At 42.0% G+C, this 25,188-nt stretch overlaps 1 protein-coding gene across 1 annotated transcript in view; it reads right to left on the bottom strand.

The window, feature by feature from the left end:
- Window positions 1-25,188, bottom strand: part of LOC137625301 (mitochondrial import inner membrane translocase subunit Tim23-like) — a 38,820-nt gene that overhangs the window by 1,590 nt on the left and 12,042 nt on the right. The window contains exons 2-3 of the mRNA XM_068356131.1: window positions 6,593-6,739; window positions 237-339 (exon numbers count right to left, since the gene is read on the bottom strand). Of these exons, the coding sequence (XP_068212232.1) occupies window positions 237-339; window positions 6,593-6,739 (250 nt within the window). The remainder of the gene's footprint in view (window positions 1-236; window positions 340-6,592; window positions 6,740-25,188) is intronic.

The raw sequence follows: 25,188 nt of genomic DNA, 5'->3' as shown, positions 1-25,188 counted from the left end.
ATGGAAGTATGGCATAAAGGTTTTTAAAGTTATGTAAGCATTTGTGTTGTACAAAGCATTTTAAAATGTCTTGACAACAAAGAGGAAAGGAAGATTGATTCCAAAAGTCTTTAGAAAAAGTAATTACATGGTCAAAAGATTTAAGTGCAGTACTGTAATAAAATACACTACAGCAAAAATATTAGGTCCTGGGCTCATGAGAGGTACATAAAGTAGTAGTGAAGTCTTTTACTTACTGAGTACGTCTAATCTTCCCAGCATGTCCAGCTGCAGCAGTTTCTTGAATACCTCTATATAAACCTTGAGCACCACCTAAACCGGCTCCGATTAAACACATACCTGCACGGGAGAAAAATTTATTCTTTGAAGAAAATTGTCTAACTAAATATAAAAGAGAGACAACCATTTTCTTTTTAAGTACTGCTAGCCTGGAAGGGAAATATTTTTTTTTCTTTTTTTTTAAAGTCAATTATATTTTTCCTAGCTATACAACCCGAGTCCTTCAATAGGGACATTATTCCAGCGCAAACTGGAGCCACTCATGGAATTGTTTAACGAGGGGAGGTGATTGAGGCATTAAGCTAGATTAAAGGGAGCATAGCCCATTGAAATACTTAAAACTCCTGATTTTTTATTTCAACATATTTCATTTAAAACCCTTTGGAAAGAAAATTTTATATTCCAAATAATTCTACATGGTTAAGTTTCATATCCCTTTTTCTTCATTGATATGAATCATTTTATCAATGTGTAAGCATCACTTGCAATGGCAGCCATTTTTCATACAGAAATTACCCATTTCTTTAGAATATTTAAGTACTGATTGTAGGGTATACAATTTCCTATCTTTTCATGTTTGTATGAATAAAAAAAAATCATTATTGAAAATAGGAGAATTTATGAAAATTGTAGGTTTTGAGAAATCTGGTTTCAAAATTTTTTTTATAGATTGATAAAGTATAGGGTAATTTTCCTGAAAAATGGGGACCATAAGGATATAATCATCACATATCAGGGTTATTTACTAAGCAGTGATGAGCTGCTCCTTCAAATGCAGAAGCATGAATACTATATATACCAAATGGCACACAAGTTAAACAATGCTAACACTATATTATCATTGGCGTGCTTTCTGGGCAAATTTTACACTTTATTCATATTTAGTTATTGTCTCCAAAACTTTATACTCTTTCATCATAACCATGTCACTACAAAATTATTAAAATTTGTTTTCCTCACTATTCAAATCCTTGTCATTTATAGGGCTTACTTCATTGCTGCTTTTCCAAGACCAATATTTTAAGGGATTAGTGGGAATCTGATACCAGTGTGGTTGCCAGCTACCTCACCCACACCAGGAGGAAGAAACTGGCCCAGCAGCTCTTACACACTTTGCTTATGGTCAGGACTTGTGGGGTGGATGAGGTGGAAAATAACAAGTAACTCCACACAAATACAAACCCTTGTCATTCATAGGAGTCTATTTTAGGTACATAATAATGGAGTAATCAGATCTCTCTCAAGAGTAGGGAGACAGCTCATAAAAAAATGATTCATAACTTTGAACATAGTACTATACTTCCCTGGTCCAGGAATTTGCCCGAAATAACTGCCACCTTTGTGTGTGATTTTTAAGGCCTTTTTCTATCAATAAATATTTCCCCGGAAGGAAATTCTCTGAAATTACAAGACAGACATTACTCCTCCCCTATGGTCAAACAAGGAGCAGGCCTGAAAGGCGGACATGCCTGCTACCTTCACGTTCTGTAACTCTTAGCAAAGAACAAAGACAAATGAGGCAGCCTGTCGCTAGATGTGCCTGTTAGATTGGCTACATCTGGATCAACTGGAAGGGGGATTTCGTGTGCTCCTGTATAACCATAAAACTTCCTTTGCTTTGACAAGGCTGGAGAAGGAAATTTGGTTTATTTACTTGATCTTGAGGAATTCTACATACCTGAAACTTGTTTTATTCAACAAGTCTAGTGTGCCTTCAGCCCGGCTCAAGAGAGGGACATCAGACTTGTGTCTTGTATTCTGCAGCTCTGGAAAAAAACCCATCAAAAGTACAGTGCCTGCCTGTAGCCTGCACTTGTGGAGGTTCACCAAACCCATCTAACTGCCTTACCAGGCTCATTTCAAGAAATTGGGAAGCTTCCCCTGAACCTGTTGTCAGTACCTCCAGTAGGGGTGATCACATATGCTGCCATTACAATTATCTGTGATCCTAACTGGTAAGGCAGTATCTGTTCCATCCCTGACACACTAAGCTCATGTTTTTGGAAAGCTCTCAAATCCTTTATTTTCTCTGGAATATCCTTCCAATTTCGTTATTACCTTTGGGGTGGTATGTGATGAGGGAACAGAGGATGGTTATCCAAAACCTGACATCTCGCAACCTGTTACTTCATGCTCGTAAAATGATGAGGAAAGAAGGGAAGGTTTTTGTCTCTACCTCAGAATCAGAACTTAAAAACTGTGAAGAATAGAGATGTTTCTGGGATTTTCCATCTTGATTCTCTAAATCATGATGCCGTATAATATTGGGGCTAGGGTCCAAGCTCTTCTTTGTATGAGGGGATTGTTTTCTGATGCCAGTATAATGACTTTCATTCATGTTCAGCTGGTGTATCTGATGGGGGAAGAGTGCTCAAGGCGAGCGCACACTTGTCTAACTTTGCTCCATTTTGTGTTGAGCAAAGACTTTTCTCTACCTGTAAGAGAAAGAGCGCTGTGTTTAGTGGACCTCAAGACACAGCAACAGATGCGCGTGCTCTCACTATGCTTATATGACCATTCTTGATGTCCAGTTTGGATTCTCAATATCACTTCTGGTCAATGATACAATTGTCATACCTTTCGAATTCCCTGAAAAAAAAACTGTCGCCTTTCTGGGATAGACTATCATCCCCCCCCCCCCCCAGGAGATTACTTTCTCTTTACTCCTATTAGTGATAAAATGAAATTTAAAGTAATTTGTATTTTTTCTAATGATATAAACCTTGAGCTCTTTATAAAGAAATATACTTTTGGCTAAGCTGGAAGATTGGCCACAAGACTTTTCGCAAGGTATAACTATCCCACAGCCGTTTGGGTATGGGGTAGTACCAACTACCCTGCTCTCTCTCACACATACACACACAATCAAGTTTTGTATCATTAGAAAAATATAAATTACTTTAAATTTGTCATTTGTTCCGACAATAAATACAGACCTTTTCGCTCCCTATTAGAGAAGACTCACCTGTAATATTAGTGGAAGAAGTCCTAGCCAACTGGCTGGCTTTTGACCCGGGATTTTCCCCTTCCGTGCTACACACGAATAAGGGAAATAACAGACACCTCGCTAAACCCTACATGCAATAGCAGTTAGCATGCTTTAGCAGTCTGAACATTGTGTGATACTAGCAATGTAACTAGTCTAGGTAAGAATTCTCAGAAACGTAGGAATCTTTGAACTAACCATAGACGTTACTTAAACCCACCTTGCCAGGTTACACAGGGGAAATTGTTTTACCTGCAGATACAGGGACACAGGGCGCCAGCTTGCAGAGTATTGCGAGTGCTGTTCCCCAAGAAAGTGAAGATGAAAAAAAGAAAGAGCCAGTCACTCTTAACATTCATCCCAGACTTAATCTGGGGTAACTTCTGCCCTCTACCATCAGCTACTGGTCCATCAAGGAGCCCAAGGTGTTTAACCCACTTGTGCAGCCACCACAGGAATATGGAGATAGCCAGCACTGGGCCAAAGGAGAACATCTCCATATTCTTGTGGGTCCCATCTTGCAGGTAGTGAGCAGCGAAGGTTGTTTGATGCTTCCACAAACCAGCTTGTAGGATCTGCGTCATAGTAGTTCTTGAATGCTTCAAGTATATATTCTCCATGGTAGGGCTCGGAACAAGTGCTACACATTTTTTTTATTGTTGCAAACTTTAGAAGGATGTCCAAATCTGAAACAATAAAAACATAGCAGTAGCTAGGGACAGGCAGTGACGGGGCAGGAGCAGCAACTTCCACAGGAACAGTAACATGCTTCGGACTTGGCATTCCCTCTGCTGGCTGCCATCACAGTACAGTACTAGGGAGTGCGTCGTCATCAGCGCTGAAGATTAACACTTAGGAGAAAACCTAACCTGGGAACGGGAAAGTGACCTGCAAAGAGGTGCTTCCGACTTAAGCACTCTTTACGCCGGCTGCATTAGCTAAACAATGGAAAGCGACATCGGTAGTACTGAAGAAAACCACTCGGGAGAAAACCTAACCCATGAACAGGAAAGATGTTCCCCAAGAGGTGCAGGAACATGCTTCAGACTTTGCACTCCCTCCACGAGCTACCATCGCAGAACGAGGAAGTGCGGCATCATCAGCGTTGAAGAAAATCTCTCTGGAGAAAACCCTACCCGCAAACGGGAAAGGTGTCTCCCAAGAGGTACAGGAACATGCTTCAGTCTTAGCACTCCCTTCGCCGGCTGTCATAGCAGAACAAGGGAGTGCGTCGTCGTCAGCGAAGAGGAGCAAGACTGAACTAAAGCTCTGGGTCAGCCACAAGCACCCTTCCCTCCGTCTGACTCACAGGCAGCGAGCAACATCTACTTCAAGACTGTGAAGGTGGATCCACACGGAGCCGCTGCACCAGGGGAAGGGGTGGAGTCCTCTAGCCTGAGCGTTTTCCGGCGTCAACGAGGAAGAGATTGTCAGAAAAGTTTTCTCTGCCCGAGGAAAAAACCCCGGCACTACACCGTCTTTGAAGAAGCAAAACTCGCCTGTAAAAAAACAAAAACCATAAGAACCAAATAGTCAAAGGTCAGTTAAAAAAGCTTTGGCAGTGGAGAGATGAACGTACTCTCTCCACAGAGCCAAAAACAAGTGGTGAGACACCCCTGCTAACTGGCAGTGGGGTAGTTATACTTCTAAGTCTTATGGCTAGTCTTCCAGCTTTGCCGAAAGCAAAAAGGGTTTGTATGTATTCCCTAATAAAGAGCGAAAGTGTTTGTATTTAGTGTCAGAACAAATATGTCTCAAGTCACTGTGAGGTCACCCTGAGGAACACTATAACAAGCTTCCTCCAGCAATATTGCCTCTGTCCATGAAGGAGTACTGTATACCAAACTTTTAATCTTTGGTGCTTTGCTTGTGTTAGTGTAACATTAGCCCACATTTTTGAGGTTTTCATCAGTGATATCCCCTTAACGGAAAGAGAAATCTCTGATTTCTAATTTCTGAGAAAATAAAAAGGTTCTCTCAAGTATAGTCTGCTCGTGGGGCTATACGTTAGGCTATTGGGATTATCATAACCCTCAATTACCTGTACCTGTAAATGATCTTGTTCTGACAGGATTGTTGCCAAACCCAACAGATTCACATTAAGATGGTTACAATCCATGCCATTTAGCTACAGGCAAGAACATATCCACACAATGACCCCTGAAAAAGACTGCCACCATCCCTCGTTACCTCAGCTACAGGGAATTCTGATAACGAAGGATGACTAGAAAGAGAAGATTCCTACTTCTCTATCTCAGCAGAGGAGGCAGAGAGAATGATTCCACCTAGTCTCCTTCCTTTGACAACTGTACCTGTCCCATTGGAAGCGCAACCACTCCATACAAAACTTACAAGAAAAGGCATCTCTTATGACATCAGCTAGGAACTAGGGAATGCGGGTCTACCTCTACACTACTCGCAAAGGAGCCAGAAGGACAACCTTCAGGGCCAGGCCAGGCTCTTATACATTATTGCAAAGCACTTAAGGCTATATTCAAGGCTTTCATACATAATTGCAAAGCACTTATATTCACAATATCTGAAAGAGAAAAAAAAAATACAAAGCACAAGCCTAAAGTGTGGAATAGTAGTCTGAGCAGGAACGTGTGGTTAGCACGGTGGGGGGGGGGGGGGGGGGAAAAAAAAAAAAAAAAAAAAAAAAAAAAAAAAAAAAAAAAAAGTAAAGTAAGGCAAGAGCTGCTGGGCCAGCTACTTCCTCCCTGAGAGGGAGACATAGCTGGCAACCACACAATGTTACCAGAATTCCACTATTCATTAAAATTTGAGTCTTGGAAACGCAACAATGGAGTAAACCACTACAAGTAACAACTCGAGTTCGTATTTACGTAGGAACAAACAAATACTGGGCTTCAAAGTTGTTTTGTTAGAGATTGGTAGAGATTACTTTAACCCTTTTACCCCCAGGGCAATTTGGAAATTTCCAACCCTTAACCCCCGGGGTGTTATTTTTTTCTCAGCACATTTTGCAGTATATATTTTTTAAATTGCTCTAACAGCCTTAATTTTTGTCATAGAGAGGTCAGGTTGGTCTCATTCTCGTGGAAAATGCCTGAATTTTCTCAAAAAATTATCAAAAATATGAAAAAAAAAAATTTTATAGCATTTTTTTGCAAGGACGTACCGGTACGTCCATGGGGGTAAAGGGATGGCTTTTGTGAAACGTACCAGTACGTCCTTTGGGGGTAAAAGGGTTAATATACTGTACTTAAGTATGGGATTTCAGCAGTAATTTTCCTTAACCCTAGGGATCATAAAGACATTATCATCATAAATCAAGATCATTTACCAAACTCGTTCATACTTCACCTCCAATTTGTGAAAATCCTAATTCAAATCTTCCTCGTTTCTGTGATGCTCCTTCTAAGGATATGAACTCCGGTTGACTAGTTTGTAGGTACGCTGGATCAAAGTTTAGGTATGGAGAGAGTTGTGACATTCCAGGACTGGAGGTTACTGAAAAAACAATTCAACATTAAAATAAAATATTAAAATATACAAAACCAAGTTGAAATATCCAACTCAAAAACTTAATAGGTATCCAATGTTGAACAGATTGTATAAAAAAAAATATATTAATATGCATCCTAAAGTTAACATATGCATCCCAAGTTAATACAAAAAACCAAAACTCTTAATTTGGTTACAACTTATTCTTTCTATGAACTTACTTTAAAAGTTTTTGTCATACATACAGTAACTCAAAAATACCTAGAGGAAAAATCTTTAGTTTTAACGATGCTAATAATATATTATACTGTGCATTGGTTTAATTTCCCTGAACTTTACCCTGCAAAGTACTGTATTTAACCTTAAGATACAAGCCGACCCATTATGACAATGAAAATTTTAATTACCGTACGAAGAGGAAGGTAGCCATATAAATTCTTTGCAAGAGCCACTCAACATGGATCATATCACGAGAAAAAGATTTTTGTAAAAATAAAAATATTGAAGATACACTAAGACTTTAATTCACCTATAAACCTTATTTGCATCGTCCCTCACACACTCCCTTTTATCATTCCCACTAGACCATAAACGCGCTTGAGTGCAGCCGGTATTCGTCCTTCCCCACACTGAGCTATTGCAGATCCAATAGAAAATGTAAACATGAGGGCATACATGCTTAAGTGGTAAAACATTCTAACAATATGCACTCCTCAAAAAAAAGGATTTGATTTACCATTACATATACACAGTACTGTACAGTATATACTTTTACAATTCAAACATTAACTATTGACAGTTTTACTGATAGTACTGTACAATAAAATTATGATAATGATCAAGTGGGGCTTTAAATTTCTCACATCTTTAAAGAAAAATAAGAATTACTTTTGGATTCTAACAGTTAGTATCAACTTAGTGTAGACTACAAATTTAAATGGGTCGCTCCTAGTTCAGTTTTCTATGATCAGACTATATAGAGAAAAAGGGTTTGGTCGCAAGCATAATTCTATCCTAGTCAAGACTTGTTGGCCAGTTGAGGCAGGACTTTAGCTGAAATAACTCAGGTTTATATATGTAGCTATGAAAAATGATATTTTAATTATAAAATAAATTTTTGAATATACTTACCCGGTGAATATATAGCTGCAACTCTGTTGCTCGACAGACAAAAAACTGTACAAAAAAACTCGCCAGCGATCGCTATACAGGTTGCGGGTGTGCCCATCAGCGCCAACTGTCGGCCAGATACCAAACTCCATGTAAACAAAGACTCAATTTTCTCCTCATCCCACTGCGTCTCTATTGGGGAGGAAGGGAAGGTCGTTTAATTTATATTCACCGGGTAAGTATATTCAAAAATTTATTTTATAATTAAAATATAATTTTTAAATATTTAACTTAGCCGGTGAATATATAGCTGATTCACACCCAGGGTGGTGGGTAGAGACCAGTTAAATATGTTTACATCTTATGAGCTAAGAGTTTTTATTTCATTTTAGAAGTTATCAAAATAACAAAAACAAAATAAATAGGTACCTGGTAAGGAAGTCGACTTAGACGATTACTCTGCCTTATAAGTACGTCTTCCTTACAGAGCCTCGCGATCCTCTTAGGATGCTGACAGACCCCTAGGAGCTGAAGTATCAAGGGCTGCAACCCATACAACAGGACCTCATCAAACCCCTAATCTGGGCGCTCTCAAGAAATGACTTTGACCACCCGCCAAATCAACCAGGATGCGAAAGGCTTCTTAACTTTCCGGACAACCCATAAAAAAACATTTCAAGAGACAGATTAAAAGGATATGGAATTAGGGAATTGTAGTGGTTGAGCCCTTACCCACTACTGCACTCGCTGCTACGAATGGTCCCAGTGTGTAGCAGTTCTCGTAAAGAGACTGGACATCTTTCAAGTAAAATGACGCGAACACTGACTTGCTTCTCCAATAGGTTGCGTCCATTATACTTTGCAGAGATATATATTGCTTAAAGGCCACGGAAGTTGTTACAGCTCTCTTCGTGCGTCTTCACCTTAAGCAAAGTTCGGTCTTCCTCACTCAGATGTGAATGAGCTTCTCGTATTAACAATCTGATAAAGTCTGACCAAGCATTCTTTGACATAGGCAAGGATGGTTTCTTAACTGAACACCTTAAAGCTTCAGATTGGCCTCGTAAAGGTTTAGTACGCTTTAAATAGAACTTAAGAGCTCTAACAGGGCATAAGACTCTTTCTAGTTCATTGCCTACTATCTCCGATAAGCTGGGAATATCGAAAGATTTAGGCCAAGGCCGAGAAGGCAGCTCATTTTTGGCTAGAAAACCAAGTTGCAGCGAACAAGTGGCTTTTTCGACGAAAATCCGATGTTCTTGCTGAAGGCATGAATCTCACTGACTCTTTTAGCCGAGGCTAAGCATACCAGGAAAAGAGTCTTAAGAGTGAGATCTTTCAGGGAGGCTGATTGTAACGGCTCCAACCTGTCTGACATGAGGAATCTTAGTACCAGTCTAAATTCCATCCAGGGGTAGCCAAACGACGCTCCTTGGTGGTCTCAAAAGACTTAAGGAGGTCTTGCAGATCTTTATGTTGGAAAGATCTAAGCCTCTATGCCGGAAGACCGATGCCAACATGCTTCTGTAGCCCTTGATAGTGGGAGCTGAAAGGGATCGTCCTTTTCTCAGGTATAAGAGAAAATCAGCTATTTGAGCTACAGAGGTACTGGTCGAGGATACAGAAACTGACTTGCACCAGTCTCGGAAGACTTCCCACTTCGATTGGTAGACTCTAATGGAAGACGCTCTCCTTGCTCTAGCAATCGCACTGGCTGCCTCCTTCGAAAAGCCTCTAGCTCTCGAGAGTCTTTCGATAGTCTGAGGGCAGTCAGACGAAGAGCGTGGAGGCTTTGGAGTACCTTCTTTACGTGTGGCTGACGTAGAAGGTCTACCCTTAGAGGAAGACTTCTGGAAACGTCTACTAACCATCGAAGTATCTCGGTGAACCATTCTCTCGCGGGCCAGAGGGGAGCAACTAACGTCAACCTTGTCCCTTCGTGAGAGGCGAACTTCTGCAGTACAGTACCTTGTTGACAATCTTGAACGGTGGGAATGCGTAGAGATCCAGATGTGACCAATCTAGGAGGAAAGCATCTATATGTATTGCTGCTGGGTCCGGGACTGGAGAGCAATAGATTGGAAGCCTCTTGGTCAGCGAGGTTGCAAAGAGATCTATGGATGGTTTACCCCAAGTGGCCCAAAGTCTCTTGCACACATCCTTGTGGAGGGTCCATTCGGTTGGAATTACTTGCCCTTTCCGACTGAGACAATCTGCTATGACGTTCAAGTGGCCTTGGATGAACCTCGTTACTAGGGAGATGTCTTGACCTTTTGACCAGATGAGCAGGTCCCTTGCGATCTCGTACAACGTCAGTGAGTGGGTACCTCCTTGTTTGGAGATGTACGCCAAGGCCGTGGTGTTGTCCGAGTTTACTTCCACCACTTTGCCTCGAAGGAGATACTCGAAGCTTTTCAAGGCCAGATGAACTGCCAACAGCTCCTTGCAGTTGATATGCATGCTCCTCTGACTAGAGTTCCACAGACCTGAGCATTCCCGACCGTCCAGTGTCGCGCCCCAGCCCAAGTCCGATGCGTCCGAGAAGAGAACGTGGTGGGGAGTCTGAACAGCCAGGGGAAGACCCTTCTCTTAGGTTGATATTGTCCTTCCACCAAGTCAGACAAGACTTTATCTTTCCGGAAATCGGGATCGAGACCGCTTCTAGCGTCTTGTCCTTTTTCCAGTGAAAAGCCAGATGGTATTGAAGAGGACGGAGGTGTAGTCTTCCTAGTGATACAAACTGTTCCAGGGATGACAGCGTCCCCACCAGACTCATCCACAGCCTGACTGAGCAGCGTTCCTTCTTCAGCATCTTCTGGATGGATAGCAGGGCTTGATCTATTCTGGGGGCTGATCGTCTTGTTGTTCAGCAACGTCCTCATCAGATAGTTCCTCATCCGAAAACTGATGAGGAAACGGCAACGGAGTGGGCAACGTCTGGCTCGCTGAGTCCGGTCGCACTGGTGCATGCGTGACGGAGCCGGACGCAACGTCATGGAATTGCTGCACAGTCTGTGAACTGTCAACAACCATGGGTGCGCGAGGAAGCACAGCGTCCACCCGAGACTGTCTAGACCGTCTGGGTTGTGCAGTCAACACCATACCGGGTTGCTGAGGTTGACGCACCGCGTCAAAACAAGTCACCTCTGATGGTTGTTGAACGTCCTGAACGTCAACAACCACCTCCGAGCGTCGCTTAACGTCAACGTGTGGCTGGCGACCCACACTGGGTCGCATCGGTGGAGGGACCACCTCAACTGGTAGACGCGAGAAGGTTACCTCAGCGTCAACAGGACGCACAACCGACCGGTTGGAAGGTTGTTGGCCAGATGGTTCGGCAGCAACCTTCTCCGCATTAAAGTCCTCTATCAAGGACGCAAGCTTGGACTGCATGTCTTGCAGCAAAGCCCATTTAGGGTCTACCGGAGCAGGTGCGGCAACAGACGGGGTTAGCGACTGAGGCGGTACCGCTTTCCATCCCTGAAAGCCTTGTTTATGCATGACATAATTGTACAGCAAAACTTCAAAGGCTCGAAAACAGCTGTGAAGTTGACCTGTAAAAAACTTGGAGCGTCTCCTGGCCAGGCGCCAGGGAGAGTCTACGAAATTTGAGAAGTCTATCTGGGCAGAGGCAGGAACTCCCAAGCCGAGAACTTCTCTCGTGTCATATCAGACTCTCGCTCTATAAGCCAGTTTAAAAGAAGGGAAAGCAAAGGCTGTATCCCCCAAACTCCTCCTGGTGATAAACCAGTCGCCTAGCAGACGTAAAGCTCTCTAGGAGAGCGAGAGAGCACTAGCTTATAAACAACGGCTTCGAAGTAGCTAGGCCTAGTGTAAGCTCTGACGTTTAGGCGAACGAGGAGCAGCAGTTACAAAAAGATCCGGACAAAGATCCTTAAAAATCAGCATGATTTAATTAAAGTCCATAGAGGGCTAAGCAGCTTTAGGCTCCTCTCCGTCTGACAGAGTCCTCAAGGGAATATCAGTAGGAGGGGGAACAGCAACTTCCTCATCTAAAGGAACCTTGTCCGATAAAAGCCGAGTCTCAAGCAAGGGAGAGACCTACCATGGTGGCAATGCTTTACAAGCAGAGTCCACACACACTGGTGCATTAGTAGCGGACCAGGACGCAACGTCATGTAACTGCTTGACAGTCTGTGAACTGTCAACAACTGAACTGTCAACAACAACAGGTGCGTGAGGACGCACAGCGTCCACTCGAGACTGCTTTGACTGCCTAGACTGAGCAGTCAAAACAACTCTAGAATGCGGAGGTTGACGCACAGCGTCAAAACAAGTCAACTCCGATTGTTAGCGAACGTCCTGAACGTCAACAGGAGCATCAGCAAGTGGCCTAACGTCCAAATGTGGCTGAAAATCCACACGAGACCGCATCGAGTGTGGTTCTAAACAACCTGACTGACGTGACTTAGCTACGCCAACGTCAACAGGATGCACAAAGGAACGTTAGGTTGGCTGAAAGCCAGGATATCGATGAGATAAACGGCTAGACTCAACGGACTAATCGGCAGAATAGTCTTCCATAAGGGAGGCAAGCATATTCTGCATGTCTTGCCGTACAACCCATTAAGGATCAACTGAAATGGTTGCGGTAAGAGACGAGGGTAACGTCTGTGACCGCAACACTTTGCCAACAAAAAAGACTCTCGGAGTCTGTGTTACGCTTTTGTTAGGCGGCGAGCAGTTTTCCGATGACTGCAAAGGGTCAGAGCTGTCCTAATGGCTGCAACCAGGACGCTGGACCTGTCCTGAAAGGACTGACTTTCGCTTAAGGGTCTCGAAACCTTGTTACAGGTTTCTTATGCGAAAAGCCTTCGGATGACGAGGAGAAAAAAGTCTCTCGCCTTATGGTAGGGGAGATCTTGGTAAGATACACCCGATACCATAGAGGGAAAACGTCTGTTCGCTGATCAAGGCCTCTCGAACCCATAAGTCGTACGACATTACTTCTCCCCTGGCTTGGGAGCTTGCAAGAGGTCCCGGACTAGGTGAACGACAGGCACGAACAGACGAACCCTCGGACGCAACACTGTAACACTTTGCGCAATATCACTTTATCACTACGATTTTCTGTTTTGCACTTATTTCACTGAAATCGAAACTTTTACTGATTTCTACCTGAAGCACGCAATGCTACCCTCATCAAAAGGTAGTAAATGCGAAATCAGGCGTATAATGCAAGCACATTAATACCAGCAAAAAAACAGTAAACATCTTTTAAGATAAAAAATTTCAGTGGTTGGGGAAGAGAATAAACACTAGTTCATTCAAAACTACGTTTTCAATCTCTCACCGTACATTGCCTGGGGACGAGAATAAAACTAAAAACGTTTTATCCTTTCTCCCCGTACAGAGACTAGGGACGAGAGTAACTCGAGAACAACGTTACCCGCTTGAACGGAACGTTTTCTCTCCTCTCTCTCCCTCCGTCTCTATCTCTCTCTCTCTTTCTCTCTTGATTTCGCACCTAAGAGAAGAGCCCAATTACGTTTCGTCAAAAAAACATGTTATTTGACCAAAGGAAAAAACTGAAAGGTTTTTCAATTAAAAAGTTCCTTTAAAATAGAATTTAAAACATTTAAACTTTGAAAGAAGAATGAACAAAACGTCAGAATCGATTTACTCTTTCTGCAAAGTGAAACCGTGATACACTCTCTCTCTATCGTAACGATAGAGCGCAAACTGCGTAGCATAAATAAACTAAACGTTAGTTCATCTTTGAAAACAGTACGAAGACTATTCAAAGAAATTCTTTCATAAAATATTTCATTTAAAAAGTTTTAAATCCTTAGCTCTTTAAAAGCTATTTACGATTTAAAGGGCTCAACGTTGATTAACTTCGGTTTCCAAGTTAGGACCGCCTACTCTCAGGAAAGGTCGCATATAAACAAAACATTAAAATTTATTTTTTATGTTTATTATAAATGGAAAGTTAATCGAAGAGGAAAATCTATAATTAATTTATAACGTGATAAGATAACTTAAACACACTTCCGTCTAAGGGAAGGGTCGGCCATTTAAAAGTCAAAGAAAGTCCATACTCTCTTTGTCACCAAAAATTAAATCTATCCAAAACGAGTTCAAGATTTAAGATGAAGATAAAACACCTGCACTGCGAAAGCTCAAACCAGAATATAGTACTTCACCAAAGATGATGGGAAAAACTCCAGGTTTCAACAGCGAGTAAAGTACGTCTTCTCGACACGTCGACAGAGAAAATTGAGTCTTTGTTTACATGGAGTTTGGTATCTGGCCGACAGTTGGCGCTGATGGGCACACCCGCAACCTGTATAGCGATCGCTGGCGAGTTTTTTTGTACAGTTTTTTGTCTGTCGAGCAACAGAGTTGCAGCTATATATTCACCGGCTAAGTTAAATATTTAAAAAATATAAATTATTTTGATACAAACTTCCGAATCACTTGAATAGGAGTGTTATTAGGAGGGAGGAAGTATCTGCAAAGAGGTAATCACTTGTTCCAAAATTTACCAAAGGTGCATAAAATTGTTTTTTGTAAAATTCAAAGGTAAACATACAGTATAAGGACAGTCCAGGTTTGGTCATTCAGAAAATTCTTTGACAAAAAGGAGGAAAGGAGCAAAAGTGTTGGAAGTCCTCTTCCATCACTGCTGCTGACTCTGGAACTGGAGAACAATACACCAGGAACTTGACGTTCAGGTAAGTAGTGTTAAAGGTAGTAGGTTGGCCAGGGCACCAGCCACCCATTGAGATACTACTGCTAGCGAGTAATGAGGTCCCTTAATTGGCCAGACAGTACTACATTGGATCCTTCTCTCTGGATGCGGTTCATTTTCCCTTTTCCTACACATACACTGAATAGTCTGGTATATTATTTACATATTCTCTTGTGTCCTCATACACCTGACAACACTGAGATTACCAAACTATTTTTCTTCTCTCAAGGGGTTAACTACTGCGCTGTAATTGTTCAGTGGCCACTTTCCTCTTGGTAAGGGTAGAAGGGACTCTTATGACTATGGTAAGCAGCTCTTCTAGGAGAAGGACACTCCGAAATCAAACCACAGTTCTCTAGTCTTGGGTAGTGCCATAACCTTTGTACCATGATCTTCCACTGTCTTGGGTTAGAGTTCTCTTGCTTGAGGGTACACTCGGGCACACTATTCTGTTATTTCTCTTCCTCTTGTTTTGTTAAAGTTTTTATAGTTTATATAGGAGATATTCATTTTAATGTTACTCTTCTTAAAAAATTTTTTTCTAGTTTCCTTTCCTCACTGAGCTGTTTTCCCTGTTGGAGAAACTGGGCTTATAGCATCCTGCTTTTCAACTAGGGTCTCCGTTTAGCTAGTAGTAGTAGTAGTAATAATAATAATAATAAGTGAAAAAGTCTAATGATCGAGATTTGTCACTGGTGCGTGATTGTGAGCAAGACTTGCCGCAGGTGCACTTATTGTGTCCAGCACTCTACCTTATGAGACAGAGCTCAAAAATGACACGAATAGCTGGGCTGCGAGCATGAGCTGGTGTCTTCCAAGGGTTGGCGTTCAGAGGGGTGAAGATAAAGGTGCCCACCCTTGCATTGAGCAAGTTCAGAGAACACACTCGTTTTGAGGAGGTCGTGATGGGGAAGCATTCTCGTGAGCACTGCCTTGCAGATCCTTGAATGGAATATGCTCTGCTTGTTACAGCATTTGGGAAGTAAATGCATTACAATTACCTATAACAATAATAAGAGTAATAACCTGAGCACCTACTCAGGTCTATTTTAGGATTTGGTTACTTTTCACCCACTAACTAACCCATTTCTAGGTTTTGAATGTGTCACTTCCATGGGCAATAGACTTGCAAAACTTTGCTATGTTGTGCCACTCTTAAAAATGTGCGAACCCTTATCAGTCCACCTAGTGTAGCTATATTGAGAGCGAATTATTGACGGAGCTACTAAAATAGTGAGAAATAGCTCAATGGATTAGCGAAAAGCACAGTTGGAAAATATATCAAAGATGATTGTAATATCTGTTGCATGTAAACTTTCTGCTAGTGCTTGTCTCGGGGTGTCGATTTAACATTGATCTCCTAGAGCAATTGTGGCAAGCACTAAAAAATTCGTAATCAAGGATTGTTTAACAAGAAAAACAACAGCATTCAACTATTGTAGCTTCTTCGTTCTGAATGAAGGGATGGTTAACCCTATTTCTCCAATGGAAGAGAACACAATGGTAGGATTAATCTCAGAACCTCCAACTAAACTGTCTTTAAAGTCTACATGCTTAAACAAAAGAAAACAGTCCTGTTTTGTTTAGTTTGATCGCCATCAGCTAACAGCTACAGCACTTCAGAGGCAAATAACTTTTGTGTACTAACAACAGATCATTCAAAAGAAAACTCTATGCATAAAGCTTTCAAGAAAACTGAATCCCAGTGAAGAAACCAAGAGGAACATGATCCCAAGGGGGTTAGATTTCAACTTGTGCGTAATGCTCCGTGAATGCATTACGTTTGTTCTAATGTTTCTGAACTCTGGGAAAGATAGTGTCTTACAAAATTACGCAACAATTCTTGTTGCTTTCTCCCAACAGTCGAATGCACGATCGTAATTGTGTATTCATGAAAAGAAAAGTTACAAATCTAAAGCAATTTGCATTTCCTCCACACAACTAAACTCTGAATCACCGAGGCAAGCTGTCCAAAAAATTTCGGAACCTTTACAAAATATCCAGGGATTTTCACTGCAATCTTACGAGAAAGAAACTAATAGGAAAATGTCAAATCCTCTGAAAACTCTACCTCTTGCCTTGCGGCAAACTCTCTGGCTCTCGAAGTAATTTGTTTCCATAAATATTTTCTTAAGATGTATGAACGCTTGATGAGCACAAAAGCATACAATTAGCTACCACAACAACACAAATTTCTTGTAAGAAAACGACCTTGAACTCTAAGGCTCCGAAGCCAAATGGTGCCATGACCCTGAATCGCATGCAAGTTCAGGTCGTGAGGAGTAAGAAGGTAGTTTGTGTCAAACAACCCCCCGGTGAAAGGCTACCTTTCACCCTTGACACCGGGATCTAGGCTAGCTACAGCTCGAATAACATCACAAGGTATTGAGAGATCGCTTGCATTAAGCATCCAGGCCCACAAGAACCTGAATCCCATCACTAGGAGGCACCATGATCCAGGGTCAGTGAGAGCTTATTTCTCATGCGAGCCTGGGTAGCGAGGCATTGAGAAATCAATTGCTTCAAGAAAACCTCTGTGAAAAGCAGCTTTCACCTTTGGCGCCGTGGTCCCAGCTTGCTTCAGCTTGAATCATATTGTGAGGAGTATGAGATCACTTGCTTTAAGCAAAACTCGGGTGAAAGGAAGCTTCCTTGAGGGGGCTGCGATCCTAGCTTGTTAAGAGCTAGAATCACAGGGCGAGCTTGGATTGCAAGGGGTTGTGATATTCCTTTTATTAAGCAAAACCTCAAGTGAAAAGAAAAACTTCCACTCTTGGCGCCGCGATCTAGGCTCGCTAGAGCTTGAATCGCATCGCAAGGAGATGAAGGATTGCTTGCGTAAGCAAACTCAGGTGTAAAGCTAGCTTTCACCTTTGACGCCAGGTTCTCCAAGCAACTTTGAAGAGCCAGATCACTTGTTGAAATGTGAGAATATTTCCGAGCAGCCTGGATAAACTACTAAGCTAGGACAGCAGGTCGTGCTAGTGACTGTGTCTGGCGAAAACCCCATAAGGCCAGGAGCTCAGAGGGAGAAAAACGGAAGTATATCTCTCAGTGAAAGACTAACATGCACTTCAGAATGGCAGAGGGTGTGAACCTCCCAGAGATCGGTGACCATGTCAGGCGATCGGTTGTAAAGCAACTGCTTCCAATAAGCGAGACTGGAACGTTGAACCAACAGCACTAGCTAGGACGCAAGTTGCTCATGTGTGTTCCCCGATGTGTCAGCAAACACAGACAGAACAGATTTCCCTCTCGACGATTTCCGATTGTAAAACTTCTGAGAAGTCCAACTCCAAGTTGGTAAAGGCAAGCAACTGGCTAAACATGTTCACCTTAACTAACCCCGAGGTGCAAGCATTAATAGGAAAAAATCTAAAGAGAAGTTTATTTGGCATAGCCAGTGAATGCGCAAGGAGACGTTTGTCTCCAAACACAGAAAGATCACAGTGAGGAAGGTATAAGTGAGCAGGGGGGACCTTCCCCCCTACCAATGGAAACAACCAGAATGGTTATTGACAACTCAAAGTTTTAAGGCTACCTGCCAGCTTACACTAAAACCTATATCCACAATAAAGAGCGAAGGCTTTGTATTCCTGTCGGAACAATTCAATTCTTACTACTTTTTAGGGGGCAAGAATAAAGCTTTATTATGCTTGCTTTGTGTACTGATATCAATAGGTTTCATTTAGAATTCAGATTACATGGTTAAAGATCTATCTCACAAAGTGGAAGAAGTTTCAAGGATGAGTTGTCCCACAGATTGGAATCACTGGATTTATGAATTTAGGCTCTATGTCCCAAAAAGCTGGGGCCTGGGAGGTCATTCAAAACTTTAAAGGTTCTAAAGATAAATAACTTGTACTATAAAGTTAAGTTGGACACCAAGATAGAAGAAAAGATGCAGGAACAGAGGTGCAGTAGAAGGGTAAAATATCAAGTGCAGCTGGCACCTAGAAGGGACATTACAACAAATCTGGCACCTTCAGAGAAACCTTTTGAAACCTTTAAATTCTGAATAAATTTAAAATAATGAATATCACATCTGCATCAATATGTTATAGGGTATCACTGTTTCCATACAGTTCATTTATAGACCTTATTATTAGGTATATGAATACGTACTCTCCCTCTCCCCACTATAAATCAGAAGCAGGGATGAATTAAAGTGACTAAGAAAAGTAGCATGAAGTAAAAGATATGCAAGACACGCAATAAAATCTTGTAAGATAAAAGTCAATACCATATTGCTGTGGTAGGAAAAAACGTGTACAGCTGTTAGCCATGAAATTTGATGTTTATGGAATACAGTACAAAAATTTTTTATAGTTTATGTGACTTTCCTACCATGGTAAAACTACCAAAGACCTCAGTGAAATACGGTACAGTAATAGGTATAGTTTACAAATCTTCCACTTTATTATTTTATTGCAAGTTTGTTCTTTGACCCTTTTACCCCCAGGCTATTTGGAACTTTCTAACCCTTAAACCCCAGGGGTTATTTTTTTCAAGCACATTTTGCAATATATATTTTTTAAATTGCTCTAACAGCCTTAATTTTCATCATAGAGAGATCAGGTTGGTCTCACTCTCTTGGAAAATGCCTGAAGTTTCTCAAAAAATTATCAAAAATATGCAAAAAAAAATGTAAATAGTTTTTTTGCAAGGACGTACCGGTACATCCATGTGGGTAAAGGGATGAGTTTTGTGAATCGTACCAGTACATCCTTTGGGGGTAAAAGGGTTAATAAATTTTTCATGGTTCTTTCGGTACGTCCCAACTGTGTTAAGTTAGTCATGTAATCTTTTAATTGCTTAGAAATAAAACACTAAGCTTATCAGACTATATCTCAAATAATTTCAAGGCATATTTTCTACTTTAACTACCTTTCCAAGCCATTTTTGGTTACGCTTTTTTACGAAGGTCACTTTCTATTAAAAAAAAAAACATTAACAGTTTACCATTCAGTTACCATATCACCAAACAGGAATAACTCATGTCTTACATCATTAAACTGATGTATCGTATGAAGGGTACTATTAAATTTCCAGGTCTAGCTAGAAAATTAGGCTTGGCTAAGTTAATTTTCAAAGACAAACTTTTGAAAAGTAAATATTACTCTATTACCAATATTTACTCACCACTACTATCCACCAAAACCTCGTTCTCTTACTTAACTAGCCTTCTCCACAATAAGGCTCAACACTACACAGTATTCTAGAAGTTTTATTCCAACTGTGACAAAGGTGTGGAATCATCTTCCTAATCAGCAGTTGAATCAGTATAATTTCAATAGTTCAAACTTGCAGTAAATGTTTTTATGTTCAACAGGTTGACACTTCATTGTTTATATAGTATATGACAGATCTATTCTAACATTGTTACAGATCTCAAGATATTTTCTATTAATTATCATTACTTCTCATATAGTTTATTTCCTTTCCACACTGGGCTATTTTCCCCGTTGGAGCACTAGGGCTTGTAGCATTCTGCTTTTCCAACTAAAACTGTAGCTTAGCTAGTAATAATAATGACTGTCCTCACAATGTTTTCACTAGTCAAACAATGTAGCCCTTGGTGAAATTACATCACTAGCACCTTTACATTCCATAAACTAACTACAGTATGGTGTAATCCTATCCTAAACACACTGTAACCCATTTTGTCAGAAGAAGCCTGGCACATCACATCTCGGTGGTAGTGGTAAAGAGAGAAATAAAATATTCTTGTGGTTATGCCAGAGAGTACATGAAAACACTAACATTTTAAATAAAAAAAACTATGGCCTACACTAATTAATGTATCTTCCTAATCGGGTAGTTGAATCAGTAAACTTCAAAAGTTCAAAGTTGGAACAAATGTTTTTATGTTGACCAGGCTGACACGAGTCTTTTTATTTGTTTTTGACGTTAACAGTTTATATAGGACATATCCGTTTTGACGTTGTCACTGTTTTTAGAATGATTTATTGTTAATTTATTCTCATCATTTATTTATTTCCTTATTCCCTTTCCTCTCTGGGCTATTTTTCCCTATTGGAGCCCTTGGGCTTATAGCATCTTGCTTTTCCAACTAGGGTTGTAGCTTGGCTAGTAATAATAATAATAATAATAATAATAATAATAATAATAATAATAATAACTTATGTGCATTGTTGCTAATAAAGCATAAAACAATTCTCTATTCCCTGTAAATATTTACGCATGCATTACCACCACCAAAAATGGACACCTTACACAAAGCCCAATACAGTGCTGTTACTTAAAGCATTCATAGGACACCTTGTTCGTCAGTCATCAAATATCATTGTAACTGCATGCAATGCACATAGTGTTACTCAAGACTAGAGTAGTTATATCTATACTTGTTTTAGTTATTACTACCATAAAGCGTAAAAATGTTATTTTCATTAGTAAAATAAATTTTTGAATATACTTACCCGATGATCATATAGCTGTCAGCTCTGCTGCCCGACAGAAAAAACCTACGGGCGGAATACGCCAGCGATCGCTATACAGGTGGGGGTGTACATCAACAGCGCCATCTGTCAAGTAGGTACTCAAGTACTCGCTGTCAACATAGAACCAATTTTCTCCTCTGTCCACTGGGTCTCTATTGGGGAGGAAGGGAGGGTCCTTTAATTTATGATCATCGGTTAAGTATATTCAAAAATTTATTTTACTAATGAAAATAACATTTTTCAATATTAAACTTACCCGATGATCATATAGCTGATTCACACCCAGGGGGGTGGGTAGAGACCAGCATTACATGTTGACATTATTATGAGCTAAGTATTCCGTATTTCATTTTAGCAGTTATTCAAAATAACAAGCATAAAATAAATAAGTACCTGGTAAGGAAGACGACTTGAACAATTACTCTGCCTTTTTAAGTACGTCTTCCTTACTGAGCCTCGCGATCCTCATAGGATGCTGAGCGACTCCTAGGAGCTGAAGTATGAAGGGTTGCAACCCATACTAAAGGTCCTCATCAAAACCTCTAATCTAGGCGCTTCTCAAGAAATGACTTTGACCACCCGCCAAATCAAGTAGGATGCGAAAGGCTTCTTAGCCTTCCGGACAACCCAAAAATATTTCAAGAGAAAGATTAAAAAGGTTCTGGAATTAGGGAATTGTAGTGGTGGAGCCCCCACCACTACTGCACTCGTTGCTACGAATGGTCCCAGAGTGTAGCAGTTCTCGTAAAGAGACTGGACATTAAGATAAAAGACGCGAACACTGATTTGCTTTTCCAATAGGTTGCGTCGAATACACTTTGCAGAGATCTATTTTGTTTAAAGGCCACGGAAGTTGCGACAGCTCTAACTTCGTGTGTCCTTACCTTCAGCCAAGCTTGGTCTTCCTCATTCAGAAGGGAATGAGCTTCTCGTATTAACAGTCTGATAAAATAGGATAAAGAATTCTCTGACATAGGCAAAGATGGATTCTTAACTGAACACCATAAAGCTTCAGACGGGCCTCGTAAAGGTTTTTTAAAAAAGAACTTAAGAGCTCTTACAGGACATAATACTCTTTCTAGTTCATTTCCAACCATACGATAAGTTTGGAATATCGAACGATATTGGTCAAGGCCGAGAAGGCAGCTCGTGTTTGGCTAGAAAACCAAGTTGTAGAACATGTAGCCGTTTCGGATGAGAATCCGATGTTCTTGCTGAAGGCATGAATCTCACTGACTCTTTTAGCTGTGGTTAAGCATATCAGGAAAAGAGTCTTAAAGGTGAGATCTTTCAGGGAGGCTGATTGAAGCGGTTCGAACCTGTCTGACATAAGGAATCTTAGAACCACGTCTAAATTCCAACCAGGTGTAACCAAACGACGCTCCTTCGTGGTCTCAAAAGACTTAAGGAGGTCCTGTAGATCTTTATTGTTGGAAAGATCTAAGCCTCTGTGACGGAAGACTGATGCCAACATGCTTCTGTAACCCTTGAAAGTAGGAGCTGAAAGAGATCGTTCTTTCCTCAGATATAAGAGGAAGTCAGCTATTTGAGTTACAGAGGTACTGGTCGAGGATACGGATACTGACTTGTACCAGTTTCGGAAGATTTCCCACTTCGATTGGTAGACTCTAAGGGTGGATGTTCTCCTTGCTCTAGCAATCGCTCTGGTTGCCTCCTTCGAAAAACCTCTAGTTCTCGAGAGTCTTTCGATAGTCTGAAGGCAGTCAGACGAAGAGCGTGGAGGCCTTGGAGTACCTTCTTTACGCGTGGCAGACGTTGCAGGTCCACCCTTAGGGGAAGTGTTCTGGGAACGTCTACTAGCCATCGAAGTACCTCGGTGAGTTATTCTCTCGCGGGCCAGAGGGAAGCAACTAGCGTCAACTTTGTCCCTTCGTGAGAGGCGAACTTCTGCAGTACCTTGTTGACAATCTAGAACGGAGGGAATGCATATAGATCTAGATGTGACCAATCTAGTAGAAAGGCATCTATATGAACTACTGCTGGGTCCGGGATAGGTGAGCAAAGTATTGGGAGCCTCTTGGTCATCGAGGTTGCAAAGAGATCTATGGTTGGCTGGCCCCAGGTGGCCCAAAGTCTCTTGCATACATCCTTGTGGAGGGTCCAATCTGTTGGAATTATTTGTCCCTTCCTACTGAGACAATCTGCTATGACATTCAAGTTGCCTTGGATGAACCTCGTTACTAGTGAAAAGTCTAGACCTGTTGAACAGGTGAGGAGGTCTCTTGCGAACTCGTACCATGTCAGAGAGTAGGTCCCTCCTTGCTTGGAGATGTACGTCAAAGCAGGGTGTTGTCCGTGTTCACCTCCACCACTTTGCCTTGAAGGAGAGACCTGAAGCTTTACCAGGTCAGACGTACTGCCAGTAGCTTCTTGCAGTTGAAATGCATTGTCCTTTGACTCGAGTTCCATAATCCCGAGCATTCCCTACCGCCTAATGTCGCACCCCAGCCTACGTCCGATGCGTCCGAGAAGAGAACTACTAGTGAAAAGTCTAGACCTGTTGAACAGGTGAGGAGGTCTCTTGCGAACTCGTACCATGTCAGAGAGTAGGTCCCTCCTTGCTTGGAGATGTACGTCAAAGCAGGGTGTTGTCCGTGTTCACCTCCACCACTTTGCCTTGAAGGAGAGACCTGAAGCTTTACCAGGTCAGACGTACTGCCAGTAGCTTCTTGCAGTTGAAATGCATTGTCCTTTGACTCGAGTTCCATAATCCCGAGCATTCCCTACCGCCTAATGTCGCACCCCAGCCTACGTCCGATGCGTCCGAGAAGAGAACGTGGTTGGGAGTCTGAACAGTCAGGGGAAGACCCTTTCAAAGGTTGATAAAGTCCTTTCACCAAGTCAGACCAGACTTTATCTTTCCGGAAACCGGGATCGAGACCGCTTCTAGCGTCTTGTCCTTTTCCAGTGAAAAGCTAGATGATACAGAAGAGGACGGAGGTGTAGTCTTCCAAGTGACACAAATTGAACCACGGATGACAGTGTCCTAACCAGACTCATCCACAGCCTGACAGGGCAGCGTTCCTTCTTCAGCATCTTCTGGATGGATAGCAGGGCTGGGGGTTGATCGTCTTGTTCAGCAATGTCCTCATCCGAGGGTTCCTCATCCGAAACTGATGAGGAAACGGCAACGGAGTGGGCAACGTCTGACTTGCTGAATCCGGTCGCACTGGTGGATGCGTGACGGAGCCGGACACAATATCATGGTACTGCTGCACAGTCTGTGAACTGTCAACCATGGGGACGCGAGGAAGTACAGCGTCAACCCGAAACTGTCTAGACTGTCTGGGTTGTGCAGTCAACCCCCTACCGGGTTGCTGAGGTTGCCGCACTGCGTCACAACAAGTCACCTCTGCTGGTTGTTGAACGTCTTCCTAGTGACACACTGAACGTCCACAACCACCTCCGAGAGTCGCTTAACGTCAACGTGCGACTGGCAACCCACACTGGGTCGCATAGGTGGAGGAACCACCTCAACTGGCGGACGCGAGTAGGTTACCTCAGCGTCAACAGGGCGCACAACCAACCGGTATGAAGGTTGTTGGCCAGAAGGTTCTTCTCCGTAAAAAATCCTCTATCAAGGACACAAGCTTGGACTGCATGTCTTGCAACAAAGCCCATTAGGGTCTATGGGAGCAGGTGTGGCAACAGGCGGGGTTAGCGACTGAAGCGGAACCATTTACCATCCCTGGAAGCCTGTTATGCTTTAATTAAAGTCCATAGGAGGCTAAGCAGCTTAAGGCTCCTCTCCAAATGACAGAGTCCTCAAAGGAATATCAGTAGGAGGGAGAACAGCACTTTCTCATCTACAGGAACCATGTCCGAGAAAAGCTAGGTTATCTCAGTGAGGTTCTCACTGGTGCATAAGCAGCAGACCAGAAGGCAACGTTATGTAACTGCTTGATAGTCTGTGAACTGTCAAAAACTGAACTGTCAACCACAACAGGGCGTGAGGACATACAGCACTGGTGCATTAGTAGCAGACCAGAAGGCAACGTCATGTAACTGCTTGACAGTCTGTGAGCTGGCAACAACCAAAGCTGTGTGGGGAAGCCTAAACTCCTGACTGACTAGTCTGCTGCGGGCGAGTGGCGGTAACCACAGTGGGTTGCGGAGGCTGACACACCGTGCTCCGTGTGTCTGTGGGA

Source organism: Palaemon carinicauda, chromosome 32 (genome assembly GCF_036898095.1).
Source record: "Palaemon carinicauda isolate YSFRI2023 chromosome 32, ASM3689809v2, whole genome shotgun sequence".
NCBI classification, from domain to species: Eukaryota; Metazoa; Arthropoda; class Malacostraca; order Decapoda; family Palaemonidae; genus Palaemon; species Palaemon carinicauda.
This window is presented reverse-complemented; position numbering and strand designations above follow the sequence as displayed.